The following is a 19633-nucleotide window of genomic DNA, read 5'->3' as shown; positions in this document are numbered from 1 at the left end:
CCGACACGCTCTTGGCCGGTTTTATTTCTGATAAATTTTCTCTCCCTAATAAACGATTCAACTGTCAGATTTTACGCAATCGACATTGCCGCTTCGTGCGCGTTGGAAACGTTTTCTTTTGCTCACTGTTCGGTATTTATTCGAAAAAGGCCTGGGAACCCTGGTCAGAATAGTAAAAAGAATAGCAGGAAGCTTCTAATAAAAGGAAAGAGTTTATTAAGATGCAGGTTTTGTCTTTCAGCTAAGAGCAGAAGGTTGAAACTAGGTATCCACCGATCTCCGGAAAAGGAGAACAGCTAACACCACAAGAAAAGCGCTTAAGCTATAAAAGATATACAAAGGCCGAGTTCGCTCATCGACTTTTAATTGTGACCCTAATATTTCAAGATTATGCAAAACGAGAAGGACAATAAAGTCCATTTGTTCCCTTCCGTGTCACCGGCAGAGTGGCCCACGAAAGCCGGTGAGCGATAGAACTTAATTTGTCACTGTCGATTGAGCCTCAGACACAACAGAAAAATACCGCCCGCGGTTAAGTAAATCACTGATTGAAAGGTGATTGATGATGCCAATAAAAAAGAAAAGGGGACCCCAGGAAGCCCTCAAGTTGCCCTGAAAAACAACTTTAAAAATAGACGTTGACATCGGAGAGGTTGTGAAAAGCGTTAAAAAACGCTAACGTAATTTAAGCGCCGGACTTAATAAGGTTACGGTGACGAGATTATAAATCAGGTTCACCCCTGCGGTTGACTGGTGTTTACGTACATAGGTTAAATTACAGGCGGCTTAGCCACCCTTTTCGCATGACTTTCCTAGAATTTAGGTCAGAGCAGAAAGGAGCACACGTGCGTTGTAGGGGAAGGCTAGCCACCGCGCCAAATGAGGTCGCCCTCGTCCGCTGGCGTCACAGCGCCGCGCCGCACTGGACAAAAATTACTATATCTACAAATATGGGAATAAAACACGCAATGAAAAAACACAATAACGCGCCGGGCCAGTCGGGCGGGAGAATGTCGTGTCGTGACAAACTGACTTAACACTGATAGAGTTGCGTTGCTAACATTTTCAACATTCTTTGCGTGCTATTTCGTATTCTTGCCTTAGTATTGGACAGCAAAAAAATTGTTTTTAATAATTATTTTAATTTTACCATATAATTTCTAGCTTTGTAAACTTAGTCGGAAGGTTTTTTATATCGATAGGAGACACTTTTTATAAGAATGTGTAATTATCCCATTTATATTTCTCAATGATGGCAACTATGCATGGGTTCATTAAATAAATATAATTAATGAAACTATTGAAACTTTTTAATGGGACATATACTTTTAAACTACCGTCCCACAGAATCTCAGCACGCTACCAGGATACAAAGTAACCACATTGTTCTAAATAAAAAATAGTGAGGCTGTCCATTAGTGGAAGAATTTTTATAATCGGTTTAACAGTTCCAGAGGATATACCCTACATACAAACAAACGCACAAACCAGCAAAATTTATCACTTTATTTTATGAGTATATGGTTCTACATTAATATCAATGAAATATTACACAAAAAGGCTGAGCAAGTACCGCACGCGGTACTTACTAAGTTTTATTTTTAAAAATTAGACAATAGTCAACTGTTTAATGTTTACAATGCCAATCAAAACAAACGTGCTTTCCGTATCGATTCTTTATTTATTATTTCAAACTAATACATTTGAAGGGGAATGTGTTTCGACTAGAACTGTTTACATAACTACACATCTGTATCGTACAAACATGTATGATATAGTTATAAATTATAATGTAGCACATCTCTGAACATCCGGATGATACATATACACAAATATGAAGAACATTTCTAAAGAAAGCTGAGACATTGTCGTGGGAATGAAGCATGAGAATATTATATAAGTATTAATAAGTATACTGTGTCGATGAAGCGCCGTTCTTGAAAGTGAAATGATTCTTACGCCTCATGAGAAGCACACGTTTCACTTTCTGGCTTTATTACAGCAAACTGCGCAAGTTATTTAAATTTAGGCGCCAAATGCCCACAAATAGCTCTTTCCTGTAGATAATTTGTTTTTTTATTATTATTCTAAGATGACAGTGTTTCAAAATAGAATTTCAATTTGAAAAGAGTGTCCTCGCCTCGCCCTGAGAATTAAGACAATTCAACATTTTATATGACACATGCACTCCATGTTGTATGCAGACTTCAGTATAGTCATACTCATATACTTAATGTGCAATAACTAAGTGACCTGGAGGATTTTATAATTGCAACTAATAAATTTAAAGAATACTTAATAATTATGGAATATACATTTAGGGCAGGCAAGCCCTATTAATAGTCTTAAAAAAATGCGAATTCAAAAAGGTATATTAATCTGCTTTGCTAGTTACTCTAGTTAGTATCTTACCTATTGTAGTACGGGTACTAAACATTTTAGTACCTATATCAAAAACATGCTTTGATTGCCTATATTTATGTAGGAATGTGACCGTACCGTATTACCGAGCGAAGGTGTGAGAGAGATGGGTAGAAGGGGTGGAAAAGGGATGGAGAGAGGAAATGGCGGTTGGCTAGATGAAATCACAAACTGTGCTGTACGGTGTGCTCTTGGGGTGTTTTATTTAAAATAAACAGGCTGTGTACAAATCTGTGTTTCCTTCCTTTGCCAATATCCCACATTTGGGGGCTCGTCCGGGATTTGGCAAAGTTAGGAGAGAAAAGAGGGGAAAGAAACCACCTATGAGACGACGAGAAAAACCTGCCCTAACCTCAAAGAAGGCGTGCTCGCCGAAAAAGTGGTCTGACTGTGCACGCCGGATCTCCAGCGGCTTCGAGGAAACCAATTGTGACGACGGAAACGACAGTGAATATTACGACGAAGAAGACGATATGACGGACAAGCAATCATTTAACCTTTTACTTCTCGACGACGCCATCCCGAAGTTCACCGGCACAGACAAAACCTATACAGCATCAAAATGGACACAGGACGTAGACGACAACGCAGAAATTTTTTGCCTCACGCCGCAACAGAAACTGCTAATTGCGAGACGTTCTTTAACTGGCACTGCGGCCATGTGGTTACGTACGGAGAAGCCTTTCAAAACCTACGACGAGCTAAAGACCGCTATTCACAAGGAATTCCCAGATACGACGAATACGAAAGAGATACACGAACTGATGGCACGAAGAAAGAAGCGCAAAGACGAGACCTGCTACGCTTATATGCTAGAAATGAAAGGTTGGGAAAGAGAGGAAGACTCGCCGACTACGTCGCGATTCAATATATTATTGATGGTATAGTTGATCATGAAGCAAATAAAACCCTACTTTACGGTGCCTCCACCTACCCCGAACTTAAGGAAAAGTTCAAGCTGTACGAGTCTTACAAGAATAATTTGAGGAAAAATCACAATGAACAGACTCGAAAGACACGATTTGACGCACCGTCGCAGTCGCATGCGTCCAATACATCAAGTGGCGAGAAACATTATATGGCGAAGCGCTGTTATAACTGTGGAGAAATGAATCATGTTTCATCAATGTGTCCGAAACAAAGTCGAAAATGTTTCAATTGTAATAATTTCGGCCATATTTCAATGGAGTGTCCAGAGAAGAAAATGGATGGTGGACCCCGAATTATCCCGAAGTCTGACACGAGCAAGCCCGAAAGAACGCGATCATTGTCATCGGGCAACATTCGGAACACATCGGGAACGGGATCGGCTCTGCACGGCTCCGGCAAGCAAGCTTTCTTCAACACGACCGCACTTAACGACGGCGGCGCCACCAGCAGCGATGTTCAGAGCGACCAACTTCACGACGAAGTTTTCTTCGTATCAAGCGACGTGAACTACTCGGTGAATGTGACTCACGAAGTTAGTGCGGCTGATGTCAAGGCATTGGTCTCGAGCGCGGTGATTTGCTCTGACGGTGACAAGAATGGAAAGATGGCGTCTAAAACAACAAATGGCGGCCACACTTTCGACGTAAACAAAGCTAACTTCGGTACGTACGAGTGCGAAGTAACAAAGTCAAAACATCACGATGTCGGCAATAGGAAACTGAAACCAGTGAAAATAGTTAAAATGTATAACAAAACGACGAACGCATTAATCGATTCGGGAAGTGATGTGAACTTAGTGTCTGGCGAGTTCTGTGATGAGTTCGGTACGCTACAGTGCGACAAAAACATGGACAACATAACCTTATGCGGCTTAGGCGGAGCAAAAGTGAAATCTATTGGGACAATAACGACTGCGCTGTTAATTGATGAACGTTTATATGACGCGGTATTGTTTTATGTAGTTCCTAAAACCTGTATGCCGTTTAAGATTATCCTAGGTAATGACTTTTTAAAGAATGTGACAATGTTTATGAGTGGAAGTACGGTATGGTTACGACCGCGAGACGACGAATGGTTGGACTGTATGTTGGGTGAGTATGATGGGACGAGTGTGCCTTCTACAGATCACATCAAGGATCCAGAAATACGAGAGGAGGTAAAGCAACTAGTCGAGACATATAAACCTCACCAGGTCAAAGAAGCCCCAATAGAAATGAAGATAATTTTGAAGGATGACATCCCGGTTGTACAGCGTCCTAGAAGAATATCACTCAAGGAACAACACGAAGTGGAAGAACAGGTAGCTGAATGGTTGGACAAAGGAATTATACGCGTGAGTACTTCAGAATATGCTAGCCCCTTAGTTCTAGTGCGTAAAAAAGATGGTTCTTTACGAGTATGTATAGACTATAGGAAATTGAACCAGAAAATAGTTAAAGATGTTTTTCCTTTGCCACTAATAGATGATTGTATTGATAAATTGTGCGATGCTAAGACTTTCAGTGTTATTGACCTAAAGAACGGATTTTTCCATGTAAAAGTCAGTGAAGAGTCTATTAGATACACTTCATTTGTTACACATAATGGACAGTATGAATTTACAAAAGCACCAATGGGTCTTTCAATCTGTCCAAATTTATTTATGCGGTTTATTACGATCATATTCAGAGACCTGTTGTCAGACGGTTCCATCATAATATTCATTGATGACATTTTAATTCCAGCAAAAGATGAGCAGGAGGGACTAATGAAACTGAAGAAAGTGTTGGTCATTGCCTCTGAATATGGACTAGAAATAAATTGGAAAAAGGCGCATTTGATTACTTCAAGTATTGAATATCTGGGCCATGTCATCCAAGAGGGTGTGGTAACACCGTCGCCTGGGAAGACTGAGGCAGTCATGAAGTTCCCCGAACCTAGAAATCAGAAACAATTACAAAGCTTTCTTGGATTGAGCTCATATTTCCGGAAATTTATTTTTAACTATGCCATGATTGCGCGCCCACTAACAGATTTAATGAAAAAAGATGTAAATTTCACATTTAACAGTGAGCAACAAGAGGCCTTCAAGATGCTAAAGGAAAAATTGACCAGCACACCAGTGTTAAAAATCTATGAGCCACAGGCAGAGACAGAACTACACACAGATGCCTCCAAATTAGCATATTCAGCTATATTAATGCAGAAGAGCAGCGATGGAGAATTCCATCCAGTATATTTTATGAGTAGAAAAACATCCGACGCTGAGAGCAGATACAGTAGCTACGAGCTTGAAGCATTAGCTGTGATCGAAGGGGTAAAGAAGTTTCGCCATTACCTACATGGTAAAAAATTCACTATTATTACTGACTGCCGAGCATTCCAACTGACATTAAATAAAGAAGACTTAGCTATGTCTACGAGAGTAGCACGCTGGATTATATTACTCCAGGATTACGACTTTCAAGTGCGACACCGCGAAGGATCTAAGATGAAGCATGCAGATGCACTGAGTAGGAATCCACCATCTATGGTGTCCATGCTCATAACATCCAGCCTGCACGATGACATACGACGCGCTCAAGAAACTGACGAAGGTTTGAAAGCAATTAAAGATATTCTCAATAATGGACCATATAAGGACTTTACTTTAAATCAAGGTTTGCTTTACAAGGGACTAGACCAACGCTTAGTTGTTCCTCAGAAGATGGAAATGGGAATAATTAGAAGAGCACACGAGAATGGCCATTTTGGTAGAAAGAAAACAATGGAGTTGGTGAGCAAGGATTTTTATATAGACAACCTAGCAAAGAAAGTCGACGAATATATATCAACATGTGTGTCGTGCCTGCTAGCAAACAGGAAGCTTGGAAAACAAGAAGGTTTCTTGCAGCCCATAGACAAAGGTGACACACCACTACATACGCTCCATTTAGACCACATTGGACCATTAACTGCTACACAAAAACAGTACAATCACATACTGACCGTTGTTGACGCGTTTACAAAGTTCGTATGGCTGTTCCCGACAAAATCCACATCTACAAGAGAAGTGATAAACAAAATGGAAATCCTTCAACAGACTTTTGGTAACCCAGAGAGAATCATCACAGATAGAGGGACAGCTTTCACCAGTAATGAGTTCACAAAATACTGTGAAGACGAAGGCATACAACTACTACATATTACTACAGGCATACCAAGAGGGAATGGTCAGGTGGAAATCATTCACAAAAGCATCATTCCAATTCTAACTAAGCTGTGCTTAGAAAACTCTACGCTTTGGTACAGACATGTGGGAAGAGTACAAAAAGTCCTTAATAGCACATTCCAGCGGAGTATAAACACTACACCATTTGAGCTTCTAGTGGGAAAAAAAATGAAGATTAAGGAAGATATAGAAATTTATCAACTATTACAACAAGAGGAAAGGGATAGCTATACTCAGAATAGAGACGAGCTTAGAGAACGAGCTAAGCAGCAGATTAAGCAGATTCAAGAAGAGAACATTAGAACATTTAATAAAAAACGTAAGGAAAGCAGAAAATATGCAGAAGGCGATCTGGTAGCGATACAACGCACTCAGTTCGGCCCTGGCCTTAAACTGAAACCAAAATATCTAGGACCATACGCAGTCATTAAGGTAAAACGAAATGATCGATATGATGTTGAAAAAGTAGGTGACTATACAGATGGACCAAAGAAGACTAGTACTGCCGCTGATCATATGAAGCCATGGCCAGATTCTGACTAGGTATTTATGTACTTCTATAATTAATTCTTTTTTTTTTTTTCCTTCCAGAGTTAATTTTTTTTTAGTTACTTCACTTTTGAATGAATGGTGAGTATGAATGAGATTCTGCACTCATAAATCTTGCCACATTCACATTCCATGTATATCCATTATGATAAGTTATTTTATATAATTCAAGCTATTAAGCTAATTTTCACTCAGTTACAGACTTACTAAGTCTATGTAAATCAGATAGCAATAGAAGAAAATGATACTTACTTCAATTTGTTTACTATATAGTAGTAGTTATTGTAGCTCAGCTATACTCTTAGATACCTACCAATTAGTTCTTCGCATACCTACTGTTTTTTTTTTTATTTATTGTCAGGTTACTATTAACCTACTTAGTAATTTTAATTTAGTTCCAGCTTATATTTACTGTGCACATGCCTGCTATCTTGTATTGAATAGATACTGTGGTTATTGTTATTTCTCTCTCACAATTTGTTACATAATAGTCCCATATAATAAGTATAGGTACTTCTATCTATGTACACTTTAAAAAAAAAACTTTAGTGAATGTTATGTTTGTGCATACATTTCAATTGTTTTTGTAAGTTCCTAACAATGAGTGTCTGAGGGCAGACACATGCTCAGGACGGCCGAGCTTGTAGGAATGTGACCGTACCGTATTACCGAGCGAAGGTGTGAGAGAGATGGGTAGAAGGGGTGGAAAAGGGATGGAGAGAGGAAATGGCGGTTGGCTAGATGAAATCACGAACTGTGCTGTACGGTGTGCTCTTGGGGTGTTTTATTTAAAATAAACAGGCTGTGTACAAATCTGTGTTTCCTTCCTTTGCCAATATCCCACATTTATTTAACACTAGAGTTTACCCGCGGTTTCGCACGCGTAGACTATTCGATCTGGTAGTTACAATTGAAATTCCGGGATTTTACAAAATTCCCCTGGGAAATTCCATCCATACTAATATTATAAATGCGAAAGTGTGTGTGTTTGTATGTTTGTCCGTTTGCTTTCACGTCGAAACGGAGTGACGGATCGACATGATTTATGGCATAGAGATAGTTTATGGGTCAGAAAGTGACATAGGCTACTTTTTATCCCGGAAAAATGCAAAATTCCCGAGGGAATAGCGCGCGATAACCGAATGCCACGTGGGCGAAGCCGTGGGTAAAAGCTAGTAATTTATATCGTGGTCTTCATTGAGGTTGTGTTAAGAACTGTACAAAATTCCATGACTCTAAACCCAGCGGTTGAAATTTCAAGATTGTATCCGTATCCCCTGGGTATATCGGCATAAAAAGTAGCCTATGTGTTATTCCAGACGTCCAGGTACGTACAGACCAAATTTCATGACTCTAAGCCCAGCGGTTGTTATTTCGAGATTTTATCCCTGCCCCGTGGGAATATCGGGATAAAAAGTAGCCTATGCGTTATTCCAGGCGTCCAGCTATCTACATACCAAATTTCATCCAAAAACGTTCAGCGAGGTACTAGCTGTTGCCCGCGACTCCGTTTACGTAGAATTGGTTTATTGCAATTATCCGTGATAAAAACTATCCTATGTCCTTCCCCGGGACTCAAACTATCTGTATACCGAATTTCATCTAAATCGATTCGGCGGTTTAGACATGATTGAGTAACAAACATCCAAACATAACATCTAAATAAACATCCAAACATCTTCACCAACGTTCACATGCATAATATTAGTAGGGTAGTGGATAATGTTCGTAATAAAAAGGTAGATATAAATACTTAGAGTAATGTTTTATTATCATTGTAAAATGTTGGTTAAATTACTAGCCCAGAAACGAGCATGAGGTTAATTAGGCACTTGATAACACGATACGAAGATTCGAATATGACAATAACTTGTATGTTTATCATAGGTAAAGTTATACGTAAGTTGCTTGCTACTTTGACCAGCACAGTAATAGAAGAATTTATGAAACTATTATAACAACGTACAAGACAATTTAAGTAATTGGTGATCTAATTGGTGTTTTGGGTGTCTTGTCTGTATTAGAAAAGATAGGCAATTAAGGCCAATTAAATACTTAGACAAAAAAATAAACACCCCGCTATTTGCTGCTATTACTAATATAATGTCATGATTAATATTGCTCTTTATTTATATTTTTTAGTGTCAGCCACAAACATCAATAAAAGAAGAAAGGTTCCTCCAAAAAATTCAGAGTTCTGTCGTCTGATTTGCGCAATGGGTCGCGTCGGTTCAGTGATTCTACACTTAAATCACCTTTTCCACACCAAGGAATTAAAAATAACTCTAGAACTTATAACTGTACACGGGGATTTAATTGGAAACTATGTATATGATTCGAGAGAGTTAAGGAAGGGGTGTCAGGTTGGGAAGACACGGCTTTGTGTGGGCACGCAATAGGGCGGACCTCGGCGCTAGGGCGGGCGATCCGGACGACGCGACGCCTGACACGGGACTGCCGCCCGCCCTGCCGCCGCCAGCCGCCCTACGCGCCCCCGCAACCACCGCCCCTCCCGCACCAACAAAACACAGATTACCGAGACACATTTATTAGCCAAAACGCTACTTAAACTTCAACCATTCTACAACGCAAACACTGTTTAGCCATAAATTGCTATAGTTACAAGACATTGTAGCGACACAAATTGACGCGTTTTGCACACTTTGAACTAGAGTAAGTCCTTAGATATCTATCTTCTTATCGTCATCACACCTGAGTGATCTGCAGACGACGCGGATGGGACTGACGACGAGGGGGCCTGCGGGGGCGGCGTGAACACCAGTCAGCGATGGTTCGCAAGTGTCGCCGACAGCCTTCCCGAGACGGCAGTTTACACCAACTCTTCGACTTGCGCGCTCCAAAGGTAGTAGTCATCCTGTCGCCAGGTTTCGGCAGCTCATACGAAATCTTCGGACTATCTAATGTCTCAGAACCTGGCGCTATGCGGTATTTAGCTCCTGAAATGGCCTTTTTTGAGGCCGTTAAACGCTTTTCTGGCAGGGTTTTCCTCTCCTTGGAATCTATAGCGGTTTCTCGGACTGCAGTGAGGCGGCCCGTCGTTGGTTGCTGAGCTTCCACTATTTCGTCGTCTTGTTTGCGCTTCAGTAAAAATCTTAGCTTGTCGAGGAGGCTGGGTGGAGGTTCAGTGTTAGTAGCGACGCTGCAAACTCGCGGTCTGTATTCGTACTCGACGGGACCGTTGTGGGGACGTATGGTTGTGATGGGAGGGTGGCTGCTCGTCTCGTATAAGGTTCATCTTGGAGGTAGGCGACATGGAGAGTGCTGATGCTAAGCTGCTGCTGCGGCGGCCAGAGTTCCCTGGTGGGGGGGACGGGGGACGGACGCTCCCCTAACATCCGTCGCGCGAATTCCCCAGGCTGCCAGAGGTAACTCGCGGTTAAGTTGCCGTGTGGTTGCATCACGACACCAAGCTTTACTAACGGACCGGCCGCGAGGCTAATCCAATACTAACAATGGGCTTCTTGCACTTGACAGTTTTCTCGCAGATTGCACGCATAAAAGGCTTTTTAAATTGGATCAATGAGACAATATTAAATAAATAAGCCCCCTCGCTACTAATCCATTTGTTATGTAGGTATCTAAGTATTTACTCGCGTTTCGCGTGAGTGCCACCAGAGGTACCAACCTTCCTGCTAATACGTAATATAGACAGATTAAGATGTTTAATGGGTATTTTTCTTGTACTATTATAGAAAAAAAAAGGAATATTATTAATTGCACATCAGATAAATAATTGCCTATCATTTTGTTCTCATCATTTATACACTTTTGTACATCAAATAAATTATTTCAATATAAATAAACTAAATGTTTAGCAAAACTACTACTGCATTTTCGAAAATATACATCAGCACGACATTACTTTTTTCCTCTAATGCGAGACAAATCAATTCTTTTAGGCACAAAAATATTAAGCCGCGTATCCATTAGAGCAGCCTCAGGCCGAGCCCCGCGAGCCGAGCCATATTTTGTCGGTTTTTTGGCCGTGCTCAAAGGAGCCTCAGTCTGAGCCGTGTCTTTGGCAGCGTCTCCACTTGCGCGGCCTCGGAGCGAGGCAGCTGCTCGGCCCGAGGCTGCCTCTAGTGGATACGCGGCTGGATTTCTCATTCTCATAGCAAAATAACTCTCCGAGTAGCTTAAATCCGAATTTGGCACGACGGAAAGTTAGGTACGACGACGAGCAGAGCGTAGAGGAGCGTTAGGTACAATCGCGACCACAACGCGCGAGCCGAGCGAGCGAAGCGAGCGCGCCGCAGCAGCGGTCGGCGAAGCGCCAGAACCTAATTTCTTTAGGAAGTAATTTCGCCCCTGGTTAAGTAATTTATTTGATGTAAAAAGTATATAAATGCTTAAAAATAAATTGATAGGTAAATATATATTGCAACCCCCCAAATAAAACCCTCGACCTTAATGTGCTTGTCATGAAACCCGTGGTCGGTAAATGAGTCATTGCGCGTACAAATTTTCTTGTCATGAAGCCCAAGGTCGGTAAATGAGTCATCGCCCGTACTGATGGTGCTGCGCGCGCTGCTGCAGGACCAGCACACGCACGCTGCGGCGCATGCTGCGGGAAGGGGAGCGGCAGTGCGGCGCTGCCAAAAGCGCAGCCTAAGGTATCGCCAATATTTGGAACAATTATATTGTTTCTTTTACGAATATAAAATTCTACTCGCAAATGTGATGAAAAAGATTGTATATCGCACGGACGGTACTAGAATTACGAACATCGACTTATTAAAGCCCTTAGTCTTCGACTTCGGGCTTCTCGTTCGTAATTCCTTATTTACCGCCCTTAAGACACAATGTACTGTTGATTTTCAATTTAAAATATCCCCTCTATTATTAAGGTATTACAGTTCATGTTTCAATATTTTCACCTTGGCCGCTTCGAAATATCTGATGGCGACTGTACAAGGGGATTTTTATATTTTATTTTATTGCAGATCTCATTATGTTGTACTTAATAAGTAATAAGATGATATGTCAAATAAAATGCTGCTTCATATGGGTAAACTGCTGTATTTTATGTGAAAATAGAACCTATAATTAAAAAAAAAAAGAGTTACAAGGTATGATGTGCGTTAGCCATTATTAGCTGTGTAATAATAAAAATGCTTTACTATAAGATAAATAGCGTTACGGCACGAAGTTACAGTTTATTACGTAATATTTTGAGCGGAGTATTTTGCTGTGTAATCAGTATTTGATGTGAAATCGGATTTTTTGTATAAAAAATAGTAGATTTTACAAAAAGAGTATAAAACGAGCCATTTTACCTAAGACGTTCATATAGCCACCCGCCCGAGCTTGTACGGCGGTTTAATGCTCAAGTTTTACACTCTGCTGCTTTTCACTTTGATTGCGAGAAAATGAAATAGCAACAGTGGAAACAATTGTTTACTTACTATACTATATGTTCCTTTTATTTTTCACTAGCTTTTGCCCGCGACTTCGTCCGCGTGGAATAGTAATTTTGGGAAGTATATTTTTTTTATTTTTCATTACTTACTTGTATAATTATATTTTTTAAGTTTTATTGATTGATTTTAATTGATTTTTATTATTATATAAATTAAAAATTATTTAAAAAATATGTAGAAACTTTTTCGTTTGTGGCTGTTGACACCTGATTACCTTGGTCTTAGACAAAGATTTTACTTTATGCACTAGAGCATAAAAAGTAATTTTATGAGGCCTAGATCCAGCATAAACACGAACTTTACGAGCATGAGAAGTGAAAAGGACTTTTTGATGTGCGTTTAAGTACTACCCGTAGAAAAAAATAACAATCTTGGTTGAATAGCTATGCAAATGAGAAGTGATTGCTTCAATTTGGTTTTTCTTGCTGTATGTATGGATGAATATGTATTAATAAATTAAATGAATATAGGTGAGGCTTCAATACTACTTGCCCTGCCAGAGTATTAATTTTATAATGTAATTTTGTAATGTGTTATGCATTTATTTATTGCACCTATTTCTAAGTCTTTTCCACATCACCAGCCTTTCCCTTGTTGGGAACAGACAAAAAATAATACAGTGAAATGCAATTGAAAATTTGAGAAGTGATTGCTTCAATTTGGTTTTTCTTGCTGTATGTATGGATGAATATGTATTAATAAATTAAATGAATGTAGGTGAGGCTTCAATACTACTTGCCCTGCCAGAGTATTAATTTTATAATGTAATTTTGTAATGTGTTATGCATTTATTTATTGCACCTATTTCTAAGTCTTTTCCACATCACCAGCCTTTCCCTTATTGGGAACAGACAAAAAAATAATACATTGAAATGCAATTGAAAATTTTGACACTATACAAATTTTAATGATATTTTGTGCTAAACATGAGTATCTGCTCAGAAAATAGTAAGAAAAATGCCAACCTATTTGGACCTAAAGGCTGAAGTTTTCAGGTTATCATTATAATTATAAATAAATATCATGGGACACTTGACACCAATTGACCTAGTCCCAAACTAAGCAAAGCTTGTACTATGGATACTAGGCAACGGATAAACATATTTATATAGATAAATACATACTTAAATACATATTAAACATCCAAGACCCGAGATCAAACATTTGTATTATTCATACAAATATCTGCACCGGCTGGGATTCAAACCCGGGACCTCAAGCTTCGTAGTCAGGTTCTCTAACCACTTAGCCATCCGGTCGTCAATTCTGACAAGAATAGGAAAAAGCTGCCAAATTCACAAAGAAAGAAATTCATGCTTGTATTTTAACAGAAACAATGGATATAGGATAGGGATAATAATGCTAATGTGATGACACAAAGTGAATAACTTCACTATTACTGTGACGGCATTATGCAAACTTTTTTTTTTTTAAGAAAGAACATGTAATAAAAATAAAAGAAGAATAAAATAAAATATGTGCATGTCACATAATGGTCCCAGATCAGCAAATTGCCGTCTTGTGAACAGGGTTGATCTTTCTTTAAGACCATTTTAGTACTTGTCTCCCCACTAATAAAATAACAAAGTGTACAGGTACTTGCATACACTACACTACAACCTACTCCCACTTCTTTATGCATAAAGAATGCGAAGGCTTAGAAAGAAATATTAATTTCCTGTTTGCATTTTCAACTGGATTTATAAAGTTAAGATAATAAATCTTACCTTCAACGGTCTAGTGATAGTAACAGTCTCAATCATAGTAGTAGACGCCATTTTCGTGTCCTGCAAAATAACATTATTTTCATTCTTTTAAGAATTCTTAAGCTGTTAAGGTGAAATCCTGCATGACAACATTTAAAACATACCCAATAGATACATAAGTATAGGTAGTCATTCACAATGATGTGTGCTGTGATTCTTATTTTCACGCATCTCTGTGGAAGGCACTAGGTATACCTACATAAAGTAAAGGTACTTAAAAAAACCAAAAACTTGTATGATTATGATTAGGTAGGTAGGTAGGTAGGACCTTGTGCAAGTCCGCCCGGGTTGGGACCACCATCTTATCCGTGAACCTGCCGTGAAATAACAGCGTTCGCGCTGTTGTGTTTCGGTAAAGGGGATAAGACAGCCGGTTTAAATTTAACTAGCACACAGAGGCATTTTATCTGTCCTCAAGGTTAGGTAGCGTATCGAATTTTTCATCAAAATCGGTTGTATTTACGACCCCTCCGGTTTTGTTGGCCCTATTTATTAAACTCCGTTTTTTCCGTTCGTTTCCATTTTAATCTCCTGTACATAACCGTTACGGTGCGGTTTGGAGGCGGTTAAGTATTTTTTCGAACTGGTAACATTTATATTTCCCGTGGCGGTTGTTAGTATATTTCCGTCTACCCGTAGTTATTTTCATGTCGGCGCCATTTTAGTTCGTTGCTGTAGCTGTGTGTAGAAGATTAAAAAAATAAATTGAAGTAAAGTAATTCCGTGTGATATTTCGCGTGTTGTTTAGAGTGAGAAGTGCGGAAAATGTCGAAAACTCAAGATACAGAGTTGAGAGCTGAATTAGCCGACCCTGCGCGCGTAGCTCGAGACTACGCGTTAATGCGTCTCGAATATTTAGTAGCGGCGAACGATGGTGAGTTGCGATTATGTTCTGATAACGATTTTGAGACAATTTCGGGCGAATATCACAGTGCTATGCGTCAGGTTTTATGTTCTATGCCGTTAAACATGCATCGCGAAGAGTTTCGTACAACGCAGGTATTTGACGCGAATTTGCGAGCCGTTAGAGCGCGTTGGGCTGAGTTGCAATCGGACCGAGCTGTAAAGCCGGTTCAAGAAGCGCCTCCGTCTCACGCTGCTAGACTTCCAAAAATTAACATACGAGACTTTGACGGAAAATTAGAAAATTGGGTGTCGTTCAGACAGTTGTATGAATCATTGATTCATAGGCGCCCGGATTTGGCCGACGTAGAAAAACTGCATTATTTGCTAACAATCGTAAAAACGAGGCGTATGATTTAATAAAGAATTACCCGCTCACGAACGAGAGTTACGGTGTCGCGTATAGCGCTTTATGTAGGAAATATAATAAGACGCGACAAATCGCGACCGTTTATTTTGAGAAACTCGTGAACTGTGAACCGGTTCGTAGTTCTCGAGACTTAGATCGGGTTATACGGACGTTTACGGAGAATTTAATGATTTTAAATTCGTATAAGCTACCGGACAAAAATTTTATGTTAGTGCACTTGCTGTGGTCGAAACTAGACAAGGCTACTAAGGAACAGTTCGAATTAGAGCATAATTCCGACGGGGTTCCGGACTTTGACGTGTTAGGACAATTTATCGAAAAGAGGCGTCGGGCGCTCGAAAACGTAGGTACGATCTCACCGCCGGCGAACATACCAACGCCAGCCGGGAATAAAACGAATTCTAAACATAAAACGGCTTTCGTGGCCGCTGCTGTGTCATGCGCGGTATGCAAGGGGTCGCACCATATCCTAACCTGTCCAACGTTTTTAAAATATAGTCCGGGTGACCGGTTCACATTCGCTAAACAGAGTAGACTTTGTATCTTATGCTTGTCGAGAGCGCACTCCGTGAAGCGTTGTCGCTCGAAGCAGCGATGTGAACACTGTCGGTACTCGCATCATACTCTGTTGCATTTTCATAAACCGGAGCAACCTAGCATTATGAATAAATCGGCTGGGGCGGCTGACGAGGCCATCGCCATGGTGGCCGGCCCGGCGACCGGACCCACTTTATTTGCGACTGCCGTAGTTTTGGTCACAGATCGAACCGGTAAACGGTTTCCGGTGCGTGTGCTACTAGACTGCGCTAGCGCTTGCAACTTCATATCGGAACAGTGTGTAAACAGGCTAGGTTTGAAAGCGAGTAAAGCGAAGCACATTGTTAGCGGTATAGGCCAGGCGCTAGCGGAACCTAGTGGGACTTTGTCGTGTACTATTTCATCCAATACTGATGAACATAATAGTACATTTTCGTTCGAGGCATATGTTTTGCCGACTATATGTTCCGACATGCCAACCGGACATATTAAACCATCGTCGTGGTTAACGAATAGAGACCTGGCCTTCGCGGACCCGTGTTGGAATGAACCGGGTCCGATCGACATGCTGCTAGGTGTTGACGTGTTCGCATCATCGTTACGTCCAGGATTGATCCAGGGTGATCCGGGTCAGCCCACGGTTATCAAAACCATATTCGGTTGGATCGTGATGGGTGGTGGCGCATTGGATATTTCTCGTCCTCGTCGTGGCAGTTGTCATGTCACTACAAAAATCACAGAAACCTATCGTTAGATGACTCCATTCGGAGGTTTTGGGAGTTGGAGGACGTTCACACCTCGACCAATGTCCTTCTATCGAAAAATGACGCATTGTGTGAGCAACATTTTGCCACGAATTATCGTCGTACGGAAGAGGGTAGGTATATTGTTCCACAACCCTTCGCCGACCTTACAAGTAAACCAATTTTCAACGGCTCTCGTGCCATCGCGCTTAAGCGCTTCTCATTGTTGGAAAAGAAGCTTCAGCTAAACTCGGAACTTTCGAAGAGTTATGCGGCATTCATGGAGGATTACGAGGCGTGTGGTCATCTGGAAAGGTGTGACCCTCCGGAAAACGATAGCGGTCATTGTTTTTATATTCCTCATCACGGGATTCTGAGGCTCTCTTCAACTAGTACCCCTCTCCGCGTGGTATTCGACGCCAGCGCCAGGGACGCGCGAGTATCTCATTAAACGACACATTGCTAGCGGGACCCAAACTACAAAAAATTATCTTCCACTTGCTTCTTCGTTTCCGGTGGCACGCCGTGGTTTTCACTGCTGATGTAAAGCAGATGTATAGGCAGATATTAGTGTTCCCGGAGGACGCGGCGTCGCCCGCCGCATCCTTTGGCGTAGAAGGAAGCCACCGGAAGCTAGGATCCGGGTCAGTTCTGCCGAAGCTGACGCTTGGCCACGGTCAGCCTCCTCAGTCGATACGGATTCTTATCTCGGTGAGCAAAAACTGGTCCCTCTGGTCGCACGTTCTAGTGAAGAAACCCCATCCGTAATATTGTTGAATAAATTCTCGTCGTTAAAAACTTTAGAACGTGTGGTGGCATACTGCCTACGTTACATCCATAATTTAAAACACCGCTTATCTAAAAATAAGGTCATCACCGGCCCCATAACCCCGGCGGAGGTCACGCGAGCCCTTATGGCTTTAATAAAGTTTTCTCAAATGAATCACTTCTCGTCGGAAATCGAACTTTTGAAAGCTCATAAATTTAATTCTCTACCGAAAACTTCTAAAAAACTATCGCCTTTCGTAGATGAAGCGGGCCTCTTGAGGGTGGGCGGTCGCCTATCTCGCGCATCCGTCGACTTCGACATAAAGCACCCGTTGCTTCTACCTCGAGACGACCGTCTAACCGCGCTTTTAATTGAAGAGTACCACCAAAATTTATGCATCCGGGTGCACAAACGCTCCAAAACTTGCTCGCTAAGAATTTCTGGATACTCTCGCCAAAGCGCGCGATCCGGGCAGTCGTACCGAAATGTTTAAAATGCTTTCGCGTTCGCCCTACAAGCGTGTCTGCACCTTTCATGGGGGACCTCCCTTCTTACAGAATTAACGCATTAAAACCGTTCTTAAGCGCCGCCGTCGACTACGGCGGACCTTCCGACGTATCTCTCGGTCGTGGGCGGGGAAATAAAACGTACAAAGCGTACATTTGCGTCTTTGTATGCACAGCTACTAAGGCCGTTCATGCAGAACTCGCCACCGAACTTGCGACAGAAGCGTTCCTCGCCGCACTAAGACGTTTCGTAGCACGCCGCGGACACTGCCGCAAAACTAGTTCCGATCAAGGAAAAAAATGCATCAAGATTTCTGGGCAAGGTGGTCCCAAGAATACATGCATACGCTGCAGCAGCGAACGAAATGGCACGATAGGCAGGTTGCCCGAGAAAAGGGCGCACTAGTCCTTGTCCTTAACGAACAAACCAGCCCCATGAAGTGGCCTTTAGGTCGCATCGTAGATACCCATCCTGGAGCTGACGGCATAGTGCGCGTCGTGACCGTGCGCACCGCTTGCGGTCTTTATAAACGACCAGTCGTAAAGCACTGCCCCCTGCCTACCTAACTCCATCGCTACTATCGCTCGTAGTAATCCTACTTTCCATCTCTTTATTTACTTTTTTTTATCGTTTAACCTAGTTAAAATACAGCGTATTTTGGTGGGCGGAAATGTTCAGTATTGCCAGATGTCAGGAGCCTTTACATCCTAATATTTTTTATTCACGGTGGCCACACCTTAATTGTTATAACTACCGACATCCGAATAACCGCTCCCCTCCACTTTTTCGATAACAAAACCAGCTGACTCGTCAGCTGGAGCGCCATTCATTCTCTATTTTTTATATTATTTTAAGAATTTGAATTGTAACAGCCGTTACGCTGCCCAAACTTTACAAGCTTTCCTTCAAACCGTAGTTTTTAAATTTAACGTAAGCTCAGTGCTGCTGCTGAAGCCTCCCTGCACCCCTGCGCTGATCTGAAGGCTAAGTACGACACCAGAGGTAAGAGTTAACAGTGATTCCGGAGGAGCTGAAGACTTCGAGCCAACGGTGCCCGTTACCGACGCCCTAAGATCCTGCCCTGCAGCAGACGAGGAGTTCTCAGGTGAGAGCTTCCTACAGCAGCTATTTCGCGTGCTTTTTCATTTTATTTATTAATTTGTCGCGGGACGCCATATTTGCTTCCGGCACGTTCCTTCACCATCCCGACTTTCCCCTCGTTGCTCTTTCGAAATTTCTATACAGTCCACTTCCCCTTTCTCGCACAATACTGATCAAACAGATTAAAATTCCAATCTATTTCAAGAAGACATATGTAATGTTTATTTTAATATTAGATATATATCATGGACAGGATTGGGGAAATAATTCCGAGCCAAGATACCTTACTTCAATAGGGCATCTACTGTGCTGAAAAATTTTGTTGGTTCAAATCCATTCTTCCATTCCAGCCTTTATAGGTCCCACTGCTGGGCACTGGCCTCCTCTCAGAACGAGAGGGCTTGGG

The 19633-nt window shown here is 41.4% G+C and overlaps 1 protein-coding gene and 1 pseudogene across 5 annotated transcripts in view; both read right to left on the bottom strand.

Annotated features, from left to right (window-relative positions):
* Positions 1-19633, bottom strand: part of LOC141437302 (transmembrane protein 47) — a 103727-nt gene that overhangs the window by 68260 nt on the left and 15834 nt on the right. For 2 of the 5 annotated variants that reach the window (XM_074100578.1, XM_074100577.1), the window contains exon 1: positions 9346-9544. Coding sequence is in view for 2 of the 5 variants with exons in the window: in XM_074100582.1 (XP_073956683.1) it covers positions 14259-14309 (51 nt within the window). In the remaining 3 variants the exon portion in view is untranslated. Of the gene's footprint in view, positions 1-9345; positions 9545-14258; positions 14319-14401; positions 14866-19633 lie in introns of those variants that run through there. The other 3 variants (XM_074100582.1, XM_074100581.1, XM_074100580.1) reach the window with 3 other exon arrangements.
* Positions 9632-10901, bottom strand: LOC141437278 (uncharacterized; annotated as a pseudogene).

This window comes from Choristoneura fumiferana, chromosome 17 (assembly GCF_025370935.1).
Source record: "Choristoneura fumiferana chromosome 17, NRCan_CFum_1, whole genome shotgun sequence".
Lineage (NCBI taxonomy): Eukaryota > Metazoa > Arthropoda > Insecta > Lepidoptera > Tortricidae > Choristoneura > Choristoneura fumiferana.
This window is presented reverse-complemented; position numbering and strand designations above follow the sequence as displayed.